General features: G+C 44.0%; 2 protein-coding genes and 1 non-coding gene across 3 annotated transcripts; 2 read left to right on the top strand and 1 right to left on the bottom strand.

Annotated features, from left to right (window-relative positions):
- The first annotated feature begins 1682 nt into the window (after positions 1 to 1682).
- Positions 1683 to 1843, top strand: LOC139336605 (U1 spliceosomal RNA). Its single transcript, XR_011602482.1, has one exon. It is a non-coding gene; the product is annotated as a U1 spliceosomal RNA (small nuclear RNA).
- A 1142-nt stretch (positions 1844 to 2985) lies between these two features.
- Positions 2986 to 5978, top strand: agrp (agouti related neuropeptide). Its single transcript, XM_070966869.1, has 3 exons — positions 2986 to 4733; positions 5431 to 5528; positions 5664 to 5978. Exons 1-3 carry the CDS (start codon positions 4595 to 4597, stop codon positions 5853 to 5855), a joined length of 429 nt encoding a protein of 142 aa, XP_070822970.1. The 5' UTR covers positions 2986 to 4594; the 3' UTR covers positions 5856 to 5978.
- Positions 5979 to 6324: 346 nt separating this feature from the next.
- On the bottom strand, positions 6325 to 11162 carry LOC139330037 (chymotrypsin A-like). Its single transcript, XM_070960765.1, has 7 exons — positions 11111 to 11162; positions 10512 to 10615; positions 10306 to 10385; positions 9748 to 9826; positions 9481 to 9661; positions 6571 to 6704; positions 6325 to 6486 (listed from the first exon to the last, which is right to left on the bottom strand). The coding sequence occupies exons 1-7, from the start codon at positions 11160 to 11162 to the stop codon at positions 6325 to 6327; spliced, it is 792 nt and encodes a 263-aa protein (XP_070816866.1).
- Between the last annotated feature and the right edge of the window lie 9312 nt (positions 11163 to 20474).

Genomic DNA, 20474 nt, shown 5'->3' with positions numbered 1-20474 from the left:
CAGCACCATGATGGCAGCCGGAGGATGAGGAGGACGAAGAGCGTAATGAAGCAGCAGATTGACGATAATAGAAGAAACATGAATGCAGCATCTGATCTAATGTTCTCCAATGCAGCACAATGAGGCTCATTACTGAGATGAGTGGACTAAAAACATGCAGCCAAAGAAAACAATGACAAGAAGAATAAGAACAAGAAGAAGAAGAACAACAACAACAACCGACAAGAAGAGGAAGAACAATGACAAGAACAACAACAACAAGAATAACAACAATGACAAGAAGGACAACAAGAACAACAACAACAGTGACAAGAAGAGTAAGAACAACAACAATGACAAGAAGAAGAACAACAGCAATGACAATAATAATAAGAAGAAGAACAACAACAATGACAAGAAGAATAAGAACAACGACAAGAAGAACAACAACAACAGTGACAAGAAGAGTAAGAACAACAACAATGACAAGAAGAAGAACAACAGCAATGACAATAATAAGAAGAAGAAGAACAACAACAATGACAAGAAGAATAAGAACAACGACAAGAAGAACAACAACAACAGTGACAAGAAGAGTAAGAACAACAACAATGACAAGAAGAATAAGAACAACAGCAATGACAATAATAATAAGAAGAAGAACAACAACAACAATGACAAGAAGAATAAGAACAAGAAGAAGAAGAAGAACAACAACAATAGTGACAAGAAGAGTAAGAACAACAACAATGACAAGAAGAATAAGAACAACAAGAAGAACAACAACAACAACCGACAAGAAGAGGAAGAACAATGACAAGAATAACAACAACAAGAATAACAACAACAGTGACAAGAAGAGTAAGAACAACAACAATGACAAGAAGAAGAACAACAACAATGACAAGAAGAAGAACAACAGCAATGACAAGAAGAATAAGAACAACGACAAGAAGAACAACAACAACAGTGACAAGAAGAGTAAGAACAACAACAATGACAAGAAGAATAACAACGACAAGAAGAAGAACAACAACAGCAATGACAAGAAGAAGAACAACAGCAATGACAATAATAATAAGAAGAACAACAACAACAATGACAAGAATAAGAACAACGACAAGAAGAAGAACAACAACAACAACAGTGACAAGAAGAGTAAGAACAACAACAATGACAAGAAGAATAAGAACCACGACAAGAAGAACAACAACAACAACAGTGACAAGAAGAGTAAGAACAACAACAATGACAAGAAGAATAAGAACAACGACAAGAAGAAGAACAACAACAGCAATGACAATAATAATAAGAAGAAGAACAACAACAATGACAAGAAGAATAAGAACAACGACAAGAAGAAGAACAACAACAACAACAGTGACAAGAAGAGTAAGAACAACAACAATGACAAGAAGAGTAAGAACAACAACAATGACAAGAAGAACAACAACAGCAATGACAATAATAAGAAGAACAACAACAACGACAAGAAGAAGAAAAAGAATGACGAGAAAACAACAATAAGAAAAACAACAATAATGGTCCCAGGGTGTCTCTGTGGGTCTCTATTTGTCTCTGTAGGTCTCTGTAGGTCTCCATTTGTCTGCCTCCACCCATGGGGGTCTGGCTCAGCCAGAAGGGACCTCATGGTTCTGACCGCTGACTCAGGCTACTACATGTGGTTGTACAGACGCGCTCCGTCACTTACCTGGCAGGAGAGATACCACGTTCAACAAGGTGGTTCACCCATGGCAAGGCGCATCCATTGCACTGAGGGATGTGCCCGTGTGAATTCCCCACATGTGGGAATTTCGACTGCATAATTTGTGGTAGTGGGGGACTGCGTATGTGCTCTCCCCTCATTTTTTTTAGATGGCACGGTGGAACAAGTGGTAACACTGTCACCTCACAGCAAGAAGGTTCTGGTTCGAATCCCGCTGTGGGTGCTGGTGGCGTGTCCTCCACCATGCCTTCAGTGCCTGCTCGAGGAATAAGGGGCTTTGTGTGTGGAGTTTGCATGTTCTCCCCGTGTTCACCTGGGGTATCCTCCATAAAATAAACCCCCACTAAAAACATGCAAGAAGACCACCACCTGACCGATGGGGACGAATGAGAGTTGGGTCCCCGGGCGCCGCTGCAGCTGGCAGCCCACCACTCCTGGTCTGCCACGGAGGAAGGACGGATCAAGGATGGGTTAAATGCAGAGAAGATAATTTCACAGAAGCATGCTGTGTGCATGTAGTGTGCTACTCACTGTGTGTTGTGACAATAAAAGTATGTTTCTTCTTCTTTTCCTTCTTCTTCTTCTTCTTTCCTGGTGGAGAAGGAGCTGTTGTAGGAGCTGCCAGAGTCATGTATACACGTACAGGGGGTTTGAGTTTAAATACAAATAAAAAAGAGGCAAAAATAAACTATTAGAACCACGAAGAACTTTTATGAGCACACGAGTCGGTGAAGAAATGGATTCAGATGACAAGCAACAAGTACCAAGAACGCACACACACACACACACACACACACACACACACACACACACACACACACACACACACACACACACTGCTATACAGTCCCACACACACACACTCAAACACACACACACACACACACTTCATGAGGCTCCATCTGATTTTGAGTCTTTATGATGATGCAAAGATGATGACCACGCCCCCTCACCCATCACCCTGCCTCCAGCTGGTCATGTGACCACCTCCTCAGGGGCCTTTAAATTGCTCTTCGTCCTCTCTGGAAAGACAAGAAAGAGTCACAGCGACAGGTGAGTCACCTCTCTCTCAGTGTGTCAGTCTGGGTCTCTCGCCCACTCTCTCTCTCTCTCTCTGTCTCTGCTACGACTTTTTAATAGAATATAATTCAACTTTTATCATCATCATCATCAGCTGAACATCGCGTTCCAGGTTAACGATCATTTTAAAAGCACATAATAATCTACATGTGATCCAGTGACTGAACATGATGTGACCTTATTAATGTCATATGAAACGTGGTTCATGGAGACGAAGACGTTCGGTTGGACAGCTGCTGTTTTTCACTTTCTTCAACAAACTGTGACTGGATGAGTCTGTGAGACGTGAAGTCTGGAAGAGAAGCTGAGATGAACGACTGAATTATGTCCTGCGGCTTCTATCGTCTTATTGTACCGTTGTTGTTCTCTAAACCTGCTTCATGTGAATTTATTGTCTTCCTGAAACGTTTTTATGTTGCTATTGTTTTTGTTTTATTTTTATTTTATCTGCTCATAGAGGATCTGCAGATCAATAACACTGATCCACAGAGAAACACATTGTACCACGTTTTCTCTTTTCACTTGTCCACGAGCGGTGGAAGAAGTATTTTTATGCTTTACTTAAGAATCAGTGATGCATTCACGGTCACTTTAATAGACGCACAGAGGTATTATCAGGAAGAAGTACTCAAAATATCAAAGTAGTCTGAATGCAGCAGAGTGGTGGTTTTATATTTTCATTGTTTTCTTCTGTGGTTCCCCGATGGTGCAACGAGTCTGTAAAGACCAAACTCTTTACTGAACTCCTTCTCTCTTAAAAAACCATCTCTGTTGCCTCACCTCGCTGTCTCGTAGTGCTGTCGTGTAGCACCTATGTCAAGTTGGACCAGAAAGTTGCGTTAGGCCACTGACTCTTGTTGTTCTCTCCTGTCCAGAACCTTGTGATGTATGAAAATCTCATATGTACGTGGCTTTGGATAAAGCATCTGCTAAATGACCAACTGTAATTGTAAATATAATGCAGATGCACGAACGCGTAAGCAGCATCTTAATGTTGTCGCTGGTGGAAATGGAGCTCATTTACCCAACAGCTGCATGTACTGTGGGTAGTTTAAGATGACAATGAAGCAAATGCTATCAGTAACAAACAGCAGAGAGACTCAAGTAAAATACCAGTACCTCAAAACTGTAGAGTAACACAGTGCTGCAGTAAATGTACTCAGTTACTTTTCACCAGTGAAGTGAAGGAAGTAGAGAGGCAGCAGGAGAGACGCTGGTTGTCCTTCACTGATTTTCAGATTAGAAGGGTTGTGACATGAAGGCTTGGATGTTCATATATTGTTCCAAACTAGAAGCAGCTCAATCCAAAATATGATCGATCAGCGTTTGAGTCCTCTCAGACAGACAGCTGGAGAATAATTCACACACTCTGAGCAAATCTGTGTTTCTTTCTCCAGATGTTTGTGCAGATGTTACCTGTTCAGTGTAAGAAAGGTCAGGTAAAGTCACAACGTTATGTGGAAAATCACTTCAGGAACTTTTAAGGACACTGACCTCCGGATCAGAAATCAGAATCAGAAAAACTTTATCTTTATTGCTAAGTACGATTTTACTCATACAAGGAATTTGTTTTGGTGATGTTGGTGCGTGACAAATCTTCTAAAAATAAACTATTAAAAAGTAAAAAATTTAACACTATAAATATATATATACACAAGTTTGTTCCCTTGAGTGTTATCTCTTGTTCAAATAAGCTGAACTTTGTTTCGGTTTTGTCCTTTCAGAGGCTCTTGGAGGAGAAGCTGAGGATTGTGGGAGTTGTGGTGCAGACCGTCTCTTCTTCTTCTTCTTCTTCTCTCTGACAGCAGGATGTTTAGTTCTGTGCTGCTCTGCTGTTTGTCCTTCAGCCTGCTGCGGCTCTCTTCCTCTCTGGTTCATGGAAACATCCAGCTGGACGACGCTCAGGCCGCCGGCCGCCGCTCCGAAGCCTCGTACCTGTCTGACATTGGTCAGTAACACCTGTCCAATCAGGGAGTTCCAACCAGCACCTCACCTGTCGCATGTCACACTGCAGCAGGGCTGAAAAGACTCCTCCTCCGCTGAAGTGACACAATCATTGAGCAAAAGCCTTCCAGGGAATCATCCCTCTCATTAGTTAGTTTATTGACTTACATATTACAGGTATATGAAAAAGTTCATCAGATACTCCAGACATCAGGTCCAAACCAGGTAATTTAAGTTAAATTAAGTTTGTCTCGTCAGTGCTTGTAAACAGTGAACTAAGATCATTGGAGTTACGCTCACTTTAAGAGAGTCCTTTTCATTTTCTTCAGTGTAGATACTGAAGACATCCTGAACATGAACAGTGACATATAAATAAAATCACAAATCACAAATCTTCACAATGTGTCCAACATAACACAAATAGTTGAAACTCAACAAAACACCTTCATGTTCCAAGCAAAAAGGAAGCATTGCTGCAGACCACACTGCAGGTGTGAGTGTGGTTCTAGCTTTTTATTTCGTGCAATTTTCATCTGTGGCTTATTTTGAAAGTATTTATTGTCACTTTGCACAAAAAGATCTGCCAAAAATGGATCATGTGATCTGGCACAGCTGCCATTTCTTCAGGAATACAAATCACAGATGGAGAGATGACGGTGGACGACAGGTGACAGTTATGTTTTCTGCCTTGTGTCCTGCAGAGAGAAGCCACGCCCCTGAATCTGTGCATGACCCCGCCCTCCTACCTGTCGACTCAGTGGAGGATCACTTCCTGATGGACGCGGGGCCCTATGACGAGGTGAGTGTGGCTAGTGTAAAGACAGTACATTTTGTTAATGAGTTCCTCTACTTTACATGCTTTATGTGGACAGTGAATGCAGCACAGTGACTTTGGTGGTTTTCTGCTTCTTTCCATTTCCTCCCTGTTTTCCAGGACCCATCAGCAGCCTTGCAGCTGCAGGGTCGGGCCATGCGTTCACCTCGCCGCTGCATCCCCCACCAGCAGTCATGTCTGGGTTACCCGCTGCCCTGCTGCGATCCTTGTGACACGTGCTACTGCCGCTTCTTCAACGCCATCTGCTACTGCCGCCGAGTCGGCCACACCTGCCCACCCAGACGCACCTGACAGTGCACCTGATGCCAAGTTGCCATGAGAAGACATGCAGACAGAAATACAAATGCTGCTGACAGGAAATGTGGATGCTCTGTATGATAAATGACTGTTGGGCCAAATATATTTTCACATGTCAGCTTAATGTGTTTTGTGTCAGTTATTCCAAAAGTCAACATGTTAACAAGTAGATAAATTAAGAACAACAGAGGTCTCTTTGCAGTTATTGAGCTACACACTTTGAGTACGGGCAGCTGTTAGCTCTGCTTCCAGTCTTTATGCTAAGCTAGGCTAGCACATCCTGACTCCAGCTCTGTCCTGAATGCACTGTTCATGCATCACTCTTAGAAAGGAAGACAACATTTGACAACATGTAAAAGTATTTCTCTGCATTCAGTGTGAACAAATGATATCGATTTATTTGTTTCAGAGTTTCAGTGTTTTATTGATGATCAGGTTGACATGAAGGTCTTGTTTGAAGTGCTCAGTTGGCAGCGATGGTCTGATCCACCCAGGCGCGGAGGGCGCTGACACGAGCGTACACTCCGGGCACTGAGGTGGAGCAGTTTCCACTGCCCCAGGACACGATACCAACCAGAGTCCAAGCTCCGGCCTTCTCACAGACCAGAGGACCACCAGAGTCACCCTGAAAAAGCACAAACAACAAACAATATAAGCAACACAAGTCGAGAGCAACCTTTTACATCTGCTGTACGTCTGCACCGCCCACCATGCAGGAGGAGACTCCAGAGGCTCCAGCGCAGATCATCGTGTTGGTGATCCGATTGCCCCAGTATTGCTTGCACTGGTCATTGCTCAGCAGGGGGAGGGTGGCCTGTTGCAGCAGGGCGGGGGTGTCAGGAGCTGCAACACACAAACACATCACACTTCAGACGTCACTGATAAACTGTGGAGGTCTGCATGCTGTATACTGCCCCCAGTGGTTAAAGTTTGTCATATTTTCTCTGTTGAAACTCCCCAAAGTGGTCTGATACACCCAACAGGTTTGCTTTACAGTGATCCGTAAAGCACTCTAAAGGACTGAGAAATATCATTTTTCAGTTCCTTCAACAAAGCGAGCTCTCCTCTTGATTCAATACACGTGACACGTTTCTGTGCACTCATGTCGAACTAACATTCAGAGCTCCTCCCACAAAGACCCAGTGCCCCCTCGAGCTGACAAACACTCAGAAACTGAGGCTGAAACTGAGAGAAAGAGTTTGATCGTGGTCCCGTCAAAACCTGGTCTGTTTTTTCGTTCATATTATCTAAATGTTTGTGTTCATTTTACTGTAGCAGAACTGACCCGTAATTGACCCTCTTTTCCCCTCTTTGGCATTCCTTCCTTCCAAGAGCTATTGACCAACTGAACTGTTGCAGGAGGTGCTAATTTGGAGAGAGACAAGATGTCTGGCTCAGAGACATCTCCACACTCTTTCAGGGAAGCGGGAATATCAACATTTTCACATCAAAGTTTGCCTTCTCCTCACTATGTTTCTCATGGAAATGCTAATTCTTTCTTGACAGCCCCATGGCAGATAAGAACGGTAAAACTGTCTGAATGAAAAGTGCCAGGTCCCAGAGGAACCTACAAAATCAGATAATGTTGATGTGGTTGTAAATTAGACAATTCCTGAAGCAAGCTATTTGTATGTCTGTGTGCCTTCTTTCTAATACACCAGGATAACTGAATCTCTATGTTTGATTTAACTTTGGATTTTCTTACAGTACCAAGCCCATAATCTGGATGATATCAATGCTTTTGCGGTGGTTCTAGTTTGTAAAATGACAAAGCTGTGATTTTAACTTTCCTACAAAGTTTGTCTGAGATTCTACCATGGAACCATGCTGCCATCTAGAGGTTTGTAGTTATGCTGTTGTTGTTACGTTAGATACTTGATATAAGACAATTATGATAAGTAGTAACAATCATTTAGGGCAAATATTGTCTGCCTCTCTTTATTTTGTTGCTATGTTGTGTTAGTTATAACTTGGGTCATCATATATATTAGGATGAGTATTAGAAATTGTTATCATGATTATTGTTGAATGTCGTCATTTGTTCATAAGAATTGTCTAACGCATGTTGTGAACAGTGTCGAAATGCCATTGAAAATTTTCTCGTCCTCTCTTACAGTTGTTTTCTTCGCTGAGTCTCATCCAGCCTTCTTTGTCTTAGTTGTGTCCCGCCGTTTTGTTCTTCAAGTTTCTCCGTCTTCTGTGCTGCTCTGCTGAATAAGCTACAGACTATCATGGACAACGTCTCATACCCACTTCATGCTGTGCTGGCCAGGCACAGGAGGACGTTCAGTGAGAGACTCGTCCCACCTAAACTCAGGACTGAAAGCTACAGGAAGTCATTCCTGGCTGTGGACATCAACCTGAACACCTCCTCCCTCTGAATGGCCCTTGGAGTTTCACTTATGCTGTCACATATTTGACTAAATTCGACTTTTGTAGCCAAATTTACTTTGCACATCCGTTTGTATATACTGTTTATTTTTTCCTCAGTATGTATGTATATATATATATATATATATATATATATATATATATATATATATATATATATATATATATATATATATATATATATATATATATATATATATATATATTCTGTTCTATATTTTGTGGTATGTTTTGTTTTATATATATATATATTTTCAATATAAATATTTTGTTCTCTATATTTGCTTTTTATGTATATAGTTCTCTCTCTTTTCTAATTTTATTCTAATTCTATTCTTGTAAGGAGCACTGCAACAAAAACAATTTCCCCTCGGGGATAAATAAAGGATTTCTGATTCTGATTCTGCTCAAAGCAACGCTGAGTAGCGTGAGTTATTCTTTAGAAGACGTGCTTTCTTTTGTGTTTGCCATGAAACTTTCATTTTACTCACCACGTCAAGCCGCATGATTTGTTTTTTATTAGTAAATTTTAGTCAAGCAATAATAATTCTGGAGGCACTTTTCGACCGGCCATTGAAGAGGTTATCAATCTTATTGTTATCAGTCTAAAATCGTACTTCACAGACACAACGAAACCGAAAAACTGCAGCCAGCTGTTGAACCTTTGGTTCGGGTTAAAACACATTACATTTGTGTTCCTATTATTCCCTTAAAACTACTTCTCACTATCGCCAAACTTATTTTGCCATTGTGTTGCCATAAGTTTCTCTTTTTGTTATGTCATATCACCTATATCTTCTGTCATACTATTCATGATACATTATTCATTATCCATAATTGTGTTTAATAAATGAGATTTTGATTCAAGTCATGGTTAAACAGTGTCCTTTTGAGCTGGATATAAACGATCCCTGTATCCAGAGTTTACGTTTCCCGATTATCAGACTGGTTTACTGTTGGTTCATTCGTTAGTATTTCATCAGCATTATAGCAGTTAATCCCTGCAGTCCTTCTTAGCTGAGGAAGGTGGTGCCCCAGTATTTTATCAACGAATGCAACATCAAATTAAGTTAATTCCCCTACATTGCATAGTGTAAAATTTCTGATGTTTCACCTGATTTTTGTCACCTGCCCATAACCATCGCTGTTAAACCATCTGACTGCTCTATCAGTCTAGATGCCCCACCCTGCTCTCCTCTGATTGGCCAGCCAGTGCAGGTCCTCTCACCGTTGTAACGGGTCAGGCCCCAGCCGCTGGTCACGCACTGAGTGCCTCCGGGGAAGTTGTCGGCGGTCTCAGCCAAACACACTGGGGAAACACGCGCGTTCATCTGGATGGGGCTGGCCAGCTTGATGAGCGCAATGTCGCTGCTGGTGGTAAACATGTTGAAGCCGGGGTTCTTGAACACCTGGCAGGAAATGACATCATTATGGCCGGCAAACACACAGGAAGACACTGTGATGAGATTAGAAGCTGATGACATTTGTCACCCACCTTGCCAACACCCATGACCTGGACGGCCTCGGAACTGCTGGCGCGGTCGTGTTCTCCAACAACCACACGGTCGGATGTCCTGCAGAGAGAAAGAAGGAAACATGAGGTGGCCATTTTGGGTGAAAAACATCTTCAAAATGTCCCGAAAAAGCTTTGGAAGGCGACGAACGCAGAAAGAGACAGACAGAGCTTCACAGAACAACAAAGTGTGTTAGCAGCTCAGTGTTTGTGTGTTCAGTCTAAATTTAACATCTGAAGCTGCTTCACAGCAAAAACATAATGGTGAGTGGACGAAGGTGGACGAAGGTGAGTGGACGAAGGTGAGTGGACGAAGGTGAGTGGATGAAGGTGAGTGGACGAAGGTGAGTGGACGAAGGTGAGTGGACGAAGGTGAGTGGATGAAGGTGAGTGGACGAAGGTGAGTGGACGAAGGTGGACGAAGGTGAGTGGACGAAGGTGAGTGGACGAAGGTGAGTGGACGAAGGTGAGTGGACGAAGGTGGACGAAGGTGAGTGGACGAAGGTGAGTGGACGAAGGTGAGTGGACGAAGTTGTGTACCTGACACTGCAGTGAGCAGCTGTCACCACCCAGGTCTCACTGATCACAGAGCCGCCGCAGAAGTGGAAGCCATTGGATCGCTGAAACAACGAGAGGCAGATGACACAATTGTAAACACAAACCTGTGTGTGTGTGTGTGTGTGTGTGTGTGTGTGTGTGTGTGTGTGTGTGTGTGTGTGTGTGTGTGTGTGTGTGTGTGTGTTTACCTGCAGGGACACCTGCCAGGGCCAGGAGTGAGGCACTGCCTCTTCACCATTCACAATACGAGCATAACCGCTGACGATGGGTTTTATGGCTGGAGAGCCACAACCTAGTGACATCATCATGAAATCATGAACAACATGAATGTGAAAGTTCGTTGTTCACATTTGGGAACAGCGTCTGTCAACGCCTCTCAGAAAAATTTAAGGTCCACTTACATCAACCAGGCTTGGCTGAAAGCTCCAGAAAAACGGCTTGTAGGTGGACCTTTGAGTTTTGATCATTTGCTATTATTTGTTTTCAGTGACAACTGAATTTGTTGGAAAAAACTGTGTGAATAACGTTGAAGTAGATATTTATCACGCATGCTGTTGAAATAATGACAGCTCAATCACTAATCGTGGACTGAATAATCCAAAATAAAAAAATCAACTGAAAGGTGTAAAAAGTAGTGAAAGTGATGATTAATGTCCCTAACTGCAGCTAGAGAGCTGGTTGTTAAATAAGGAAATAACTCAGTCAGTCAGTTTATTGATGAGAATCGATCTGCAGCTGTAGCTTCACTCCCTCAGCTGTTTCTCTGAAGTTGCAGAGTTTGTCTCACCATAGGCGGCGCCGGCAAAGGCGAGGCAGGAGAGGATCCACAGGAAGGCCATGGTTCAATCATGCTGGGTCTGTCTGAGCCAGGAGCTTTTATACAGCTGCGGTGCGACGTGATTGGACGAGACAGGAGGGGACATCTTATCAGAGATGGTGGGAGTTTGGACAGGTGGAACTTACAGAGAGTTTTCCACCTCAGACGTGAGTTTCACATGTCTGGTTATCACAATCCAAAAAACTCAGTATTTTGTTAAGTTCTAGAAGAGACCAGAAAGTTTAGACTGCAACAACTACAAACCGAACCCTTCACTACTGAATCATCTTTTTATTTTTTTTCTCAACTAATTGATCAGTCTATGTAACAAATCCTAAAAAATATCCATCTCAGTTTCTCAGAGATCAAGCTGAAGTCTTCAAATGTCTTGTTTTGTCCAACCAACATTGCGAAAAGAAATTCAGTTCACTGTCATATAAAACTGAAAAACACTTTGGAATGATTAATCAGTTATTGGGAGTCAGTGAGTTGATTAATTATTTCAACTTCATTCCAAAGGTCAGAGATCTGTCTGGTTGACTGTTTTGTCAGCAATTATGGCACAAACCACAGACTTCATAAAAACAGTCTACAGTTTGGTTATTTCCCTCGGTGGAAACAGTGCACGTGAATGAATGAATTTTCAGTACTACCCCCCCACAGGTGCCACCAGGCCGCCCACTGAGCCATCCATTGAGCTGAGGGTCCATAATAAATGAGACCTAGGTCCTCTCCTCACGACCACATCCCTCCCAGTCCGCGAGGTACTGAAAACCCCTGCGCATCACTGAACAGTCAGCAGGCTGCGCACATTATAGGTAGGACTTTCATTGATAACCTGGGTATGTGGAGGGGGTTCAGCAGTGTTGTGAGCATACTCGATCCATGAGAAGTGGAGACTTTCAGAAAACAGGCTTACCATGACTCCCAGGCCTTCACAGAAAGCCCTCTAGACTTGCAACAAGTACTTGCAACAAGTACTTGCAACAAGTCCAGGGCCACTGTCCAACACAATGTCCACAGGTATCCCATGGAGGTGAAACACTCATCCTGACAGTCTCATGGGCTGAGGGGAGCTATGGTTAGAATAACAGCGTTACCTTGGGAGGAGGCGAGGTGTGACCAGAGACAGTTAGGAACTTGGCTAACAAAAGAGGAGTTTCACACATCCCAGATGACCAATCACACAGTATGTTTAGTTACCTGACAGGTGCTGTCCATGACTGTGAATGCTGCCAAACATGCATATATAGAGCTTGACCAGGACCAGTACAATTTCTGAATATGGAGGCACCTGACCAAGTAAATGAACAAGGGCAACTGCCTGCTCAAGGAAGAGGAAGAGGAAGAGGAAGAGGAAGAGGAAGAGGAAGAAGAAGAGGAGGAGTAAGGGTGCGTGGTGGTGGAATGGGGGGAAGAGGCTGAGGAGCACAAAGACACCACGCTGTCCCGGATGAAATTTGGGCCACAATTGTAGACCATGTTATCAACAATCGCTTCTCAATGGCGGAGGCAGGTTGCTGAGTGCAGCCTAATGTGCCTCGCTCTGCAGTCTCCTGCATCATCCAAAGGGAAAACAGGTACAGTATGTACTCAGTCAATGATGGAATTATATGTTGTGTAGGACAGAACACAGCGCATAAAGCAAGAAATGTATTTATTCACTCATTTACCCATTCATTTAGTGTGTGTGTGTGTGTGTGTGTGTGTGTGTGTGTGTGTGAGTGTGAGTGTGAGTGTGTGTGTGTGTGTGTGTGTGAGTGTGAGTGTGTGTGTGTGAGTGAGTGTGTGTGTGTGTGTGAGTGTGTGAGTGTGTGAGTGTGTGTGTGTGTGTGTGTGTGTGAGTGTGTGAGTGTGTGTGTGTGTGTGTGAGTGTGTGTGTGTGTGTGTGTGTGTGTGTGTGAGTGTGTGTGTGTGTGTGTGTGTGAGTGTGTGTGTGTGTGTGTGTGTGTGTGTGTGTGTGAGTGTGAGTGTGTGTGTGTGTGTGTGTGTGTGTGTGTGTGTGTGTGAGTGTGAGTGTGTGTGTGTGTGTGTGTGTGTGTGAGTGTGTGAGTGTGTGTGTGTGTGTGTGTGTGTGTGTGTGTGTGAGTGTGTGTGTGTGTGTGTGTGTGTGTGTGTGTGAGTGTGTGAGTGTGTGTGTGTGTGTGTGTGTGTGTGTGAGTGTGTGTGTGTGTGTGTGTGTGTGTGTGTGTGTGTGTGAGTGTGTGAGTGTGTGTGTGTGTGTGTGTGTGAGTGTGTGTGAGTGTGAGTGTGTGTGTGTGTGTGTGTGTGTGAGTGTGAGTGTGTGAGTGTGTGTGTGTGTGTGTGTGTGTGTGTGTGAGTGTGTGAGTGTGTGTTATAGGCCTACAGTAATTTCTTACCTCAATGGGAAGTTATGATACAAAAATGACAAGAAAAATATTGGAGAGAATAAACTATGGATTCATTGATGATACAGCTTGCAGTAGTATTCCAGTCACTGTGCAGTGATGCATTCGAATCATGGTAAAGTTACTGTAAGTAAAACAATACAATTACATTGGTAAGTCATTCTGTAAGAAATACATAAGGCATACATTACAAATGGTGATATAGTGCTGTCCTCTAAATTCTATGTCTCGGATTGGACGACAACCTCACACAGGTGGCAGAGGAAAACTTCTCAATGAACAAGAACAAGAGATTTTATTATTAGTGATACAGTGCTTTTGCCCTGAACACAGCAGGGGCGAAGCCCCTGCTGTGTTCAGTGCAAAGCACTGAACCACTATTGTTCTTCTGTGCGCTTCTTCTTCTTCTTTTTAGTGATACAGTGCTGAGCACTGAACACTATTGTTCTTCTGCGTGTTTCTTCTTCTTCTTCTTCTTAAACTTATTATTATTCATCATCCGTACTTTTTTTGATTCGCTACTAGTCTGAAACGATAGCGAGCACCCAGGCGAATGATATATCAAAACGTGCGTCTCGATCGGGATCGGTGTGCTATTATTTTTCTCTACAGAATACGCGTTTTTCGCGTCGTAAGACGCGAAAAACGCACGAAAAAATCCCATTCAAAGTAAATGGGAGACGGCGAAAAATGCGACAAAATCTCCCCCTTTTTCAAAGGGCTACTGCTCGGGCATACTTTCACCTAGAGACGCCGTTTCAACTTTAAAACGTAAAAGCAAGTCTCATCTATAGGTGTATTAAGTCTCGTTTTGATAGGTCGTATAGTTTTCGAGCAGTCGCAGTTCAATGACCGTGAGCGTTTTGGGAGAAATTCTGAGTTTATAATGGGTGTGTATTGCACGGAATGTTCGCGCTAGAGTGGAGGGGATTAACTGCCAGAGTGGAGAGAAGCTCTGAAAATTGTGTGAAACTTTCGTCTTTCCACGCTCCTCCAAAGCACAAATTTCGCTCTACGAGTATGAAAATTTCCAGAGTTGTAGTGCCGCTTGCGCTGATTCTCACGATGTGCCTGGCTAAGCGATAGGACTTACGGTTTTTGAGTTCTCAGCCTCTGAGCGAGGAGAGTGCCTCTGACCTCGGCCATAAGGTCCAATACAAATGAAAAACAGGAGAGACAGAAACCAGCCATTTTTTAACTCGCTCTAAAATCCGTATCTTTGAGCCCAGCGAAAAAAGAAAGTGATCAGCTTGTAGAGCAAAGCCTTGTGGCTCTCACGGTGAAGAAATTTCGGCAATAGGAGTTACGGTGTCAGCGTGAGAAGCGTTTGTTCGGAGGGTGCGCAGAGGCCAAATTCAGACGTTTCTCAGAGTCTCGCAGACCCGCAGGTGGCCTGATCTCAAGTTGCCGTGGCAACCTCTGAGCCTAATTGCCTCTCCCACACACACACATATGTAGCTTGAGCTGCAGCTGTGCAGCTCAGTCAAATGATCAGTTCTCCATTAAGCTCTATAGTGACATGCTAACCAGCCACAGCCAAGCTACCTACTGGTGAGTTGTATGTGTTAGTGATGTAATGAGTGATGTTGGCCTGTTAGCGTTAGCCACAATGCTAACATGCTAATGCTAACATGAGGTCCTATGAACTTGTTGGTGCCTGGAGGTATACCTGTTGATGTCGGTTTGGTGTGCTAACATGCTAATGTTAGCATGCTAATGCTAACATGCTAACATATGTTAAAATGATTGGTAAAGGCATTCTAAGGGTGTTTCAGACCTTTTCAATGTGTTTTTTGACATGCTAATGTCAGCTTAGCATTGTCGCTGATGCTGAAATGGGGTCCTATGAACGGGTTTGACTTGTGATATCGGGTTGCTGTGCTAATATTATGGCACTAGGCATGCGCACGGCACGGCGTTTGGCACACGGTCCGGCGTTTGCGCACTGTATCACTCTCCAAATTTCCCGCCGAGGGGAATTTGTCTAGTTAGTGATACAGTGCTGAGCACTGAACACAGCAGGGGCGAAGCCCCTGCTGTGTTCAGTGCGAAGCACTGAACACTATTGTTCTTCTGCGTGTTTCTTCTTCTTCTTCTTCTTAAACTTATTATTATTCATCATCCGTACTTTTTTTGATTCGCTACTAGTCTGAAACGATAGCGAGCACCCAGGCGAATGATATATCAAAACGTGCGTCTCGATCGGGATCGGTGTGCTATTATTTTTCTCTACAGAATACGCGTTTTTCGCGTCGTAAGACGCGAAAAACGCACGAAAAAATCCCATTCAAAGTAAATGGGAGACGGCGAAAAATGCGACAAAATCTCCCCCTTTTTCAAAGGGCTACTGCTCGGGCATACTTTCACCTAGAGACGCCGTTTCAACTTTAAAACGTAAAAACAAGTCTCATCTATAGGTGTATTAAGTCTCGTTTTGATAGGTCGTATAGTTTTCGAGCAGTCGCAGTTCAATGACCGTGAGCGTTTTGGGAGAAATTCTGAGTTTATAATGGGTGTGTATTGCACGGAATGTTCGCGCTAGAGTGGAGGGGATTAACTGCCAGAGTGGAGAGAAGCACTGAAAATTGTGTGAAACTTTTGTCTTTCCACGCTCCTCCAAAGCACAAATTTCGCTCTACGTGCGCGAAACTTTCCAAGATTGTAGTGCCGCTTGCGCTGATTCTCACGATGTGGCTGGCTAAGCAATAGGACTTACGGTTTTTGAGTTCTCAGCCTCTGAGCGAGGAGAGCGCCTCTGACCTTGCCCATAAGGTCCAATAGAAATGAAAAACAGGAGAGACAGAAACCAGCCGTTTTTTAACTCGCTGTAAAATCCGCAATTTTCAGCCCAGCGAAAAAAGAAAGTGATCAGAGTGTACAGCAAAGCCTTGTGGCTCTCACGGTGAAGAAATTTCGGCAATAGGAGTTTCGGTGTCGGCGTGAGAAGCGTTTGTTCGGAGGGTGCGCAGAGGCCAAATTCAGACGTTTCTCAGAGTCTCGCAGACCCGCAGGTGGCCTGATCTCAAGTTGCCGTGGCAACCTCTGAGCCTAATTGCCTCTCCCACACACACACACATATGTAGCTTTAGCTGCAGCTGTGCAGCTCAGTCAAATGATCAGTTCTCCATTAAGCTCTGTAGTGACATGCTAACCAGCCACAGCCAAGCTACCTACTGGTGAGTTGTATGTGTTAGTGATGTAATGAGTGATGTTGGCCTGTTAGCGTTAGCCACAATGCTAACATGCTAATGCTAACATGAGGTCCTATGAACTTGTTGGTGCCTGGAGGTATACCTGTTGATGTCGGGTTGGTGTGCTAACATGCTAATGTTAGCATGCTAATGCTAATATGCTAACTTAGGCTAAAATGAATCTTGAAGGCGTTCTAATGATGGTTCAGAGGTTTTTAATGTGATATTTGACATGCTAATTTAGCATGCTAATGCTAACATGCTAACATATGTTAAAATGATTGGTACAGGCATTCTAAGGGTGTTTCAGACCTTTTCAATGTGTTTTTTGACATGCTAATGTCAGCTTAGCATTGTCGCCGATGCTGAAATGGGGTCCTATGAAAGGGTTTGACTTGTGATATCGGGTTGCTGTGCTAATATGATGGCACTAGTCATGCGCACGGCACGGCGTTTGGCACACGGCCCGGCGTTTGGCACACGGCCCGGCGTTTGCGCACTGTATCACTCTCCAAATTTCCCGCCGAGGGGAATTTGTCTAGTTAGTGATACAGTGCTGAGCACTGAACACTATTGTTCTTCTGTGCGCTTCTTCTTCTTATTAGGGCCACGGGGCATTCGCCCGAGCCCTATTGCCCCTACAGCTATGAAATAGCTGTAGGGCAATAGGGCTCGGGGCGAAGCCCCGAGCCCTATTGTTATTCTGCGGGTTTTTTCTTATTATTAGGGCCACGGGGCATTCGCCCGAGCCCTATTGCCCCTACAGCTATGAAATAGCTGTAGGGCAATAGGGCTCGGGGCGAAGCCCCGAGCCCTATTGTTATTCTGCGGGTTTTTTCTTATTATTAGTGATACAGTGCTGAGCACTGAACACAGCAGGGGCGAAGCCCCTGCTGTGTTCAGTGCGAAGCACTGAACACTATTGTTCTTCTGCGTGTTTCTTCTTCTTCTTCTTATTATTATTATTTTTCATCTTCCGTACTTTTTTCGATTCGCTACTAGTCAAAAACGATAGCGAGCACCCAGGCAAATGATATATCAAAACGTGCGGCTCGATCGGACTCGGTCTGCTATTACTTTTCACAAATTTATCGCAGTTTTTCGCGTCGTAAGACGCGAAAAACTGCGATAAATTTCCCATAAGAAATGAATGGGACGAGCCGAAAAATGCGAAAAAATCTCCCCCCCCTTCAAAGGACTACTGCTCTGGCATACTTTCATGTAGAGGCGCCATTCCAAGTTTAAAACGTAGACACAAGTCTCGTCTATTGATGTAGTAATTTTCGTTTTGATACGTCGTATAATTTTTGAGCAGTCGCCGTTCAATGACCGTGAGCGTTTTGAGAGAAATTGTGAGTTTATAATGGGTGTGTATTGCACGGAATGTTCGCGCTAGAGTGGAGGGGATTAACTGCCAGAGTGGAGAGAAGCACTGAAAATTGTGTGAAACTTTTGTCTTTCCACGCTCCCCCAAAGCACAAATTTCGCTCTACGTGCGCAAAACTTTCCAAGGTTGTAGTGCCGCTTGCGCTGATTCTCACGATGTGCCTGGCTAAGCGACAGGACTTACGGTTTTTGAGTTGTGAGCCTCTGAGCGAGGAGAGCGCCTCTGACCTCGCCCATAAGGTCCAATACAAATGAAAAACGGGAGAGACAGAAACCAGCCGTTTTTTAACTCGCTGTAGAATCCGCATTTTTCAGCCCAGCGAAAAAAGAAAGTGATCAGAGTGTACAGCAAAGCCTTGTGGCTCTCACGGTGAAGAAATTTCGGCAATAGGAGTTTCGGTGTCGGCGTGAGAAGCGTTTGTTCGGAGGGTGCGCAGAGGCCAAATTCAGACGTTTCCCAGAGTCTCGCAGACCCGCAGGTGGCCTGATCTCAAGTTGCCGTGGCAACCTCTGAGCCTAATTGCCTCTCCCACACACACACATATGTAGCTTTAGCTGCAGCTGTGCAGCTCAGTCAAATGATCAGTTCTCCATTAAGCTCTATAGTGACATGCTAACCAGCCACAGCCAAGCTACCTATTGGTGAGTTGTATGTGTTAGTGATGTAATGAGTGATGTTGGCCTGTTAGCGTTAGCCACAATGCTAACATGCTAATGCTAACATGAGGTCCTATGAATTTGTTGGTGCCTGGAGGTATACCTGTTGATGTCGGGTTGTTGTGCTAACATGCTAATGTTAGCATGCTAATGCTAATATGCTAACATACGTTAAAATGAATGTTCATCGCATTCTAATGGGGGTTCAGAGGTTTTTAATGTGATATTTGACATGCTAATTTTAGCATGCTAATGCTAACATGCTAACCTTGGCTAAAATGATTGGTAAGGCATTATAATGATGTTTGAGACCTTCTCAATGTGTTTTTTGATATGCTAATGTTAGCTTTGCGTTGTGTTTTTAGTACTGGACACTGACCTCTGTCAGCAACACGGCCCGGCGTTTGCGCACTGTATCACTCTCCAAATTTCCCGCCGAGGGGAATTTGTCTAGTTATTAGGGCCACGGGGCATTCGCCCGAGCCCTATTGTTATTCTGCGGGTTTTTTCTTATTAGTGATACAGTGCTGAGCACTGAACACAGCAGGGGCGAAGCCCCTGCTGTGTTCAGTGCGAAGCACTGAACACTATTGTTCTTCTGCGTGTTTCTTCTTCTTCTTATTAGGGCCACGGGGCATTCGCCCGGGCCCTATTGCCCCTACAGCTATGAAATAGCTGTAGGGCAATAGGGCTCGGGGCGAAGCCCCGAGCCCTATTGTTATTCTGCGGGTTTTTTCTTATTATTATTCTTCCTCTTCCGTGTCAAATTTTAATTCGCTACTAGTCCTAGAGTTTTGGGAGCACCCGGGTGAATGATATATCAAAACGTGCGGCTCGATCGGGATCGCTGTGCTATTATTTTTCTCGGCAAAATACGCGTTTTTCGCGTCGTAAGACGCGAAAAACGCAAAAGTTCGTCCCCGCGGCAACCGCTGGATTTATAATGGGTGTGTATGGCGCGGAATGTTCGTGCTAGAGTGGAGGGGATTAACTGCCAGAGTGGAGAGAAGCTCTGAAAATTGCGTGAAACTTTCGTCTTTCCACGCTCCTCCAAAGCACAAATTTCACTCTACGCGCGTGAAACTTTCCAAGGTTGTAGTGCCGCTTGCGCTGATTCTCACGATGTCCTTGGCTAAGCGATAGGAATTACGGTTTTTGAGTTCTCAGCCTCTGAGCGAGGAGAGTACCTCTGACCTCGCCCATAAGGTCCAATACAAATGAAAAACAGGAGAAACAGAAACCAGCCATTTTTTAACTCGCTGTAAAATCCGCATTTTTGAGCCCAGCGAAAAAACGAAGTGATCAGCGTGTACAGCAAAGCCTTGTAGCTCTCATGGTGAAGAAATTTCGGCAATAGGAGTTTTGGTCTTCGTGTGAGAAGCGTTTGTTCGAGGGGTGCGCAGGGGCCAAATTCAGACGTTTCTCAGGCTCGTCTCATGCGTTTCCCATAAGAAATGAATGGGACGAGCCGAAAAATGCAAAAAAATCTCCCCCTTTTTCAACGGACTACTGCTCCGGCATATGTTGACCTAGAGACACCATTCGAACTTTAAAACGTAGACACAAATCTCGTCTATTGGTGTCTTAAATCTCGTTTTGATAGGTTGTATAGTTTTTGAGCAGTCGCCGTTAAATGACCGTGAGCGTTTTGGGAGAAATTGTGAGTTTATAATGGGTGTGTATTGCACGGAATGTTGTGCTAGAGTGGAGGGGATTAACTGCCAGAGTGGA

The sequence above is a fragment of the Chaetodon trifascialis genome, chromosome 1 (assembly GCF_039877785.1).
Source record: "Chaetodon trifascialis isolate fChaTrf1 chromosome 1, fChaTrf1.hap1, whole genome shotgun sequence".
Lineage (NCBI taxonomy): Eukaryota > Metazoa > Chordata > Actinopteri > Chaetodontiformes > Chaetodontidae > Chaetodon > Chaetodon trifascialis.
Note: the sequence above shows the minus strand (reverse complement) of the source record. Positions and strands in the feature narration are given on the sequence as shown.

Bases quoted from the DNA above. Each gene is read 5' to 3' on its own strand.
- agrp (XM_070966869.1), top strand. From the start codon at position 4,595: ATGTTTAGTTCTGTGCTGCTCTGCTGTTTGTCCTTCAGCCTGCTGCGG. The intron at 4,734-5,430 runs GTCAGTAACACC...TGTGTCCTGCAG, and splicing joins CTCGTACCTGTCTGACATTG to AGAGAAGCCACGCCCCTGAA. The intron at 5,529-5,663 runs GTGAGTGTGGCT...CCTGTTTTCCAG, and splicing joins ACGCGGGGCCCTATGACGAG to GACCCATCAGCAGCCTTGCA.
- LOC139330037 (XM_070960765.1), bottom strand. From the start codon at position 11,162: ATGGCCTTCCTGTGGATCCTCTCCTGCCTCGCCTTTGCCGGCGCCGCC. The intron at 10,386-10,511 runs GTAAACACACAC...TCGTTGTTTCAG, and splicing joins CCTGGCAGGTGTCCCTGCAG to CGATCCAATGGCTTCCACTT. The intron at 6,705-9,480 runs GTGAGAGGACCT...TGTGTGTTGCAG, and splicing joins GGGCCTGACCCGTTACAACG to CTCCTGACACCCCCGCCCTG.